At 30.6% G+C, this 5789-nt stretch overlaps 2 protein-coding genes across 4 annotated transcripts in view; both read left to right on the top strand.

Annotated features, from left to right (window-relative positions):
* Positions 1 to 5789, top strand: part of LOC119670810 (potassium voltage-gated channel protein Shaker-like) — a 536527-nt gene that overhangs the window by 197549 nt on the left and 333189 nt on the right. The gene's annotated exons all lie outside the window — the stretch shown is intronic.
* LOC119673336 (sphingosine kinase 2-like) overlaps positions 3698 to 5789 on the top strand; it is a 5804-nt gene continuing 3712 nt past the window's right edge. Inside the window, exon 1 of the mRNA XM_038084598.1 lies at positions 3698 to 5786. Within this exon, the coding sequence (XP_037940526.1) occupies positions 4185 to 5786 (1602 nt within the window). The 5' untranslated portion in view covers positions 3698 to 4184. The remainder of the gene's footprint in view (positions 5787 to 5789) is intronic.

Below are 5789 nucleotides of genomic sequence, written 5' to 3'. Positions count from 1 at the left end.
CAACCAAAATTTTCCTAAGTATACTAGGAATTTGCTTTATATTTATATTATACTATTTTAGAACTGCAAATAAATCGAAAATTTATATGAAATTCCACATATCATAATCGTCATTAATGGCAGAACGATTCTAGTTGAAACTTCACCTCTCAAACTCCATATATATTGTTTTATGATTTTATTTTGGAATTAGATATAAATATGTTACAAAAGTTCAGATTACATAGGAAGATGAAATGTAAGGTAGATAATATTCTTAGTTAACTTTTGTTTTGATTCTGTTCTTATAAAAATGCAAAAATGTCCAATAACGATTACTCAATCATTTTTTTTAATAAAAAACTTTGAAAGCAAGTTAAGAACTGAAACAGAAACAAAAACTGAAAAGAAACTTCAAATCATATATTTGAAATTTTTCAACCTGCTTTAGAAACTCAAAAAACCTATTTTAATTAAAGATCTTTTTTAAAGTATTGGCGCATATTTAGATATATATATATAGATATATTTAAATCTGTGTTTCCAACTGGATAGTTTGTTATATGTTATGTTAACTTTAAAAAATTTAAATTTTAAAGTCAATAAAGTTTTTGTTTACCATCTTAAAATAAAGAAAAAGATATAAAATAAATAAAAAGATATAAAATGCGTTTTTATTATTTTATTTACTAACAAAATTAATAAACAAATCGTTTCGGAAAACTTGATAATATAATAAATTAATTATATATCAAAATCTGATTTTTAATCCAAATATTTGTTTTTTTTTTGTCCGGCAATCACTACTGGTCTTTAGAATTAGCAATATATTGCCATGCCATTGTTTATATAACGCAAAATTATTTAAGTCTGATCAATTTGTGTATTTCTATCTATATACACTCGTAGATATGTGTTTTAAAATACATAGCCACACATTAGTGTAAACTAATCGTTAGCCAAAAATAATAAAAATTTTGCTATAACTCATGTGAGCTTTTTTTTTGTTTACATTTACTTGAATGTATTTTTTTACTTTTTTTTGTTGGAAAATTAAAATCAGTACAGTAATAATTTGCTATTTCTAAAGACCCACTAGGTTACCTAACCTAATCTAACCTAAAGACTCACTAACGTCACGAAGTTTTATCTGTTGTAATTGGCGTACTCACATCAGGCGAAAATAAATGAAAAAATTAGTCACTTTCTACTTCAGATAGATAAAAACACTGATTTTTCCGAAAATTACCAATTACCGACACGTCAATAAACATATTGTTAACAATGGACTGACACCGCATTGCAGAGGAGACAAGCTAATGAAGGCGATTAAATTGATATGAAAACTTTTGCAAGACCAAAACGAATGACGAGAACGAACTGTTACCGATTGTTGGAACTGTTGTGCGGCAATGGAGAATTTTTACATACAAATATTATTTGTATATCTATAGAAATAGAACAGACTGTTATTTTTATTGTTATCATTTTGAAAGGCTTACGCAGACTTACACAAAACGATAATAAAACTAAAAAGTAATACTCAATTTGAAATTGAGTTTTAAAAGCTTTAATAGTGGCTCCCAACTTCTTAACAATAGACCAAACAACACTTTACCTTCCCAAAACAAAAACTTAGATAATATTCAAAAAAAAAACCTAATAACGTAAGTTTATAGTCGGTCAAATCGACATAAATTAAATGTAATTTGAAACATCTTCACTTTAAAAGCTACAATTTTTTTTATCTTTTATAGACACAAATAATAAAATTGCAAAAAAATTATATGTAAACACTAAGTATGGAAATGTTTTGAGTAACATTATATATGTATATATACATATATATGTACAGAATAATAAAATCATACAAAAAAATATTAATAAAAAAAATCAAGTTTCATAAGCAAGCAAAACTCAGTTTGAATAAACTGAGCTTGAAAAACTACGTAATATTTTAAGTCATCATATTTAATGGGGACTTGAAATAAATTGCAAAAACTTACGAACTCGGTTTAAGATACTCAGTTTGAGTATCTGAGTTTATAAAATGAGTTTATAAAATTTCCATAAAGTTAAACGACTATTTCATACAAAGACTTACATTTTTTTATATAGCACCAATTTTGCGCACTTTTCTTTGTAAGCAAAAAGATTAGATGGCTGGAAGTGTTCTTTTACTATAAAAAAACGACATATTCGCTATCGTCTATACTACAATCATACCATAATAATGGTAAACACTAACACTTTTAGAATGTTACAAAATTTGGATCTAGATACAGGATCAAGTACTTAGCTAATAAGTGCTAGTTTGAAGGTTTGCGGACTACCCACACTTTACTAAGGAAAACGTTTAAATATATATATATATATATAAATATATATAGGACAACTTGCAAATATTATTAATACATAACATGATTCAATGGTAAAGTGAAGTATGGGTAAAATGATGAGTTGTCTTATGTAAATGTTATACGAGTAGTATTGCAGTAAATTCTGTCTAGATATTGAGTCTCGTCATTCACTGCAACTATCCCTAAGTATGTCGTCATTACTAATATATCATGGGGCTTTTATGACTCTGTCCTTTAGGTTAGATTCTAGTTAGAGTTTTTGTTGACATCAAACCTATCCAGACGAATGATATTGACATTCTACAACCCCGCACTTCAGTCCCTTTTTGAGCTCAGCTTATATTCATTAAAATTTTATAAAATTTTGTCAGCATATCAGTGAAGATTTAACCAAACTGTCAATAAAAATTTTTTTAATATCCTTAGTTAATTGATGTAGTTGATTATTAATGGAACTAACGAGTTTGCATATAACTGCCAATTATTACTTTTAAGAATTTCCAATTAATTGTTATAGTCGATTATTAATGATACTAATAAATATTAATTTTTAGCATACGCCTTGACTGGATTATTGTTTATCACTTCATTAGACTAAGCAATAGTTTTCAATTATATATTTAGATTTTTATATATTAACTTAAAGAGGCTACACTTTCCAAATATAAACTAATTTTCCCGCAAAAACTAGGCTAATAAATAGGGGATGGGTCTCGTTTAAAAGGGAGTGCTTTAGTCTATATATTACATAGTAAGTGACTTGTAAGAGACTTGGTTACACCACTTCGAAGACGGTCAGTTTGACGGAGCATAAAGCATTTCATCTCCTTATCATAACACACAAAAAAAATTCCACTTAATAATGATAAAATGTTATTGTATGACTAATATTTAAAGATAAAAAAATTTTTATAGTAAAAAAAATTTTTTTAAAATTATATTGTAAAATATGGTTATTCGTAGCAAGCTGAGTATGCCGATCAAAAATGTAGTGTCAAGGTAATATATAAATTAATTACAATAAAAAGAGAGAAAAACTCATAATCCGAGGCTCAACTGAGCTGCTCAAAATGCAAAGTAAAAAAGCTCAAATTTAAAACTGTAAACAAAACAACAAAAAACGAATCTCAGTGAAATGAAAAAGTTATTAACAATTGACAAAGTTTATAAAGCGCGGAACTATGGTCAAAACACAACGCGGAGAACGATAAGTTAGCCAAAGCCTTTGAATGTTTGGATAATTATTGCTAGACACATGACAAATGTGCGAAGTTTATTTTAAAAAAGTAAATAAATAAATAAATAAAAACTGGTAAATTAACTAATTAAAAAATTAAACTACCCAACAAACGCACAAAACAATAACAACAGCAACAACAACAGCAGCAACAACAAATATTAAAGAAAATATAAGAAAAATATAAATTAATCAGAATGTAAATTGGTGGGGAGTACTAAGCTCGCAGGTGTTTGTTCTTATCTGTAAGGTGCGAAACAGATAAATAAAAACTCAATCGAGAACTCCGAACATATCGGAACAAATTAATTCGATTTAGAAATATCGAATAAAACCAATAAAAAATCAACTATAAACAAAAACAACAACTGCGAAAAGAAACAATCTACATTAGAAAACAGCTTTTTTGATAAGCCTTTCTGTTTCGAAAGCGAGTCATAATTACTTACTTTCAGTGGAGAAAACAAAGCGCATGTAAACGGTGGTGTAGCAGGGCAAAGTGAAATTGAACGGTGAAAAACATAAAAATTTCAAGAATTAGACAACTTGATTTTTATGTACAAATACATTGCGGAAGCTTCGAATTTAAAAAATAGCAAATAATAGCAATGACCTCAAACGATTACATCACAGGTAACGGTTCCAGCACTGCAACTAAACGCAGTTCCATAACTGTTAACCGTAATGGCGCCGCCCCACCAATTGAGTTGAGTGAAAACTTTTACATTATCAACAAAAGGAAGAGTAATGTTAAAATACAAGTTAAGCTGAACGGTGCTGGCATATATTTACGTCGGGAAACGGAAGAAAGTGACCAGATTAATGAACAGCTTATACGCCTCGAGGATATAATAGGCAGTCGGTACGGTTTACGTATAAAGAAAAATAAAAGTGCACTTCGTTCCTGCAAACGCATATCGGACGTTGAAGACGACGGTAGTGTAAGTGTGGGAGCTAATGGAGAACCTCAAAAAGATAGTAGTGCTTACTTGTATATTTACGCTTATGTTAAACGCGAGAAACCTTTCCGACGTAATCAAACAGTACGCATATTACGTTTTCGCACACATGAAACATACGAACAAAACTTAAAAATAGCAGAACGTTGGCATCACGGAATACGTATCAATAAAGATGGATCACATAATTGGGCCATGGAACGTAGACAGCTCTTGATATTGTTAAATCCTAAATCAGGTTCAGGAAAAAGTCGTCAACTATTTCAGAACCAAGTGGCACCTGTGCTCAAAGAAGCAGAACTATCTTATGATTTGCAAATAACTACACATCCAAACTTTGCAAGGGATTTGGTGCGAACACGTAAGGATCTGTTGAAACAATATAGTGGAATATTAATTGCTTCAGGTGATGGCTTGTTCTATGAGGTACTTAATGGTTTAATGGAACGTAATGATTGGCGTTTGGTCAGTCAACACATGCCGCTTGGTATAATACCATGTGGTTCAGGTAATGGTCTAGCAAAAAGCATAGCGCATTTGTATAATGAACCTTACGAACCGAAGCCCATACTGCATGCTACATTGGCTTGTGTTTCTGGGAAAACAACGCCTATGGATATTGTGCGTATAGAATTCGGTAAAAGTGCAAAGAGCACAGAAATTTATTCGTTTCTCTCAGTTGGTTGGGGACTTATAGCTGATGTAGATATTGAAAGTGAACGTTTACGTTCGTTGGGTGCTAAACGTTTCACACTTTGGACTATTAATCGTTTAATAAGTTTGCGTACGTATAAAGGAAAACTATGGTATCTACCCTGGGAGAAGGAGAGTAATGATAAAAAAGTATCAATTAATAACCATAACGAAGCCAATGATAATGTGACAATAAATAATGGAAATTGCTATGAAGACGTAAAGCTACAGAATGAGTTTGTAGATACAAGAGAGTTTCATGATATTCTCGAAATACCTGAGGTTGATTTGGAAAATGATGACGAATTCGAGGATGCTATGTCGTTAAATGCTAGCTCACATTTAAATGTGAATAGCTGGAACTCAGCTATATCAAGGCAAACTGCTTATTTTTCACTTGGTGGGCAGAGCAGTATACGTTCACGTCGCAGTATTTTAAGTAAAATTGAAACCGCCAATGCAGAACTGGAAGCGAAACCACCTACAGCAACAATACCACCGTTGAGTATGCCACTTTCTACTGATACTTGGCGATATGAGGAGGGCGAGTACGTTATGGTG

Source organism: Teleopsis dalmanni, chromosome 1 (assembly GCF_002237135.1).
Source record: "Teleopsis dalmanni isolate 2A chromosome 1, ASM223713v2, whole genome shotgun sequence".
NCBI lineage: Eukaryota > Metazoa > Arthropoda > Insecta > Diptera > Diopsidae > Teleopsis > Teleopsis dalmanni.
This window is presented reverse-complemented; position numbering and strand designations above follow the sequence as displayed.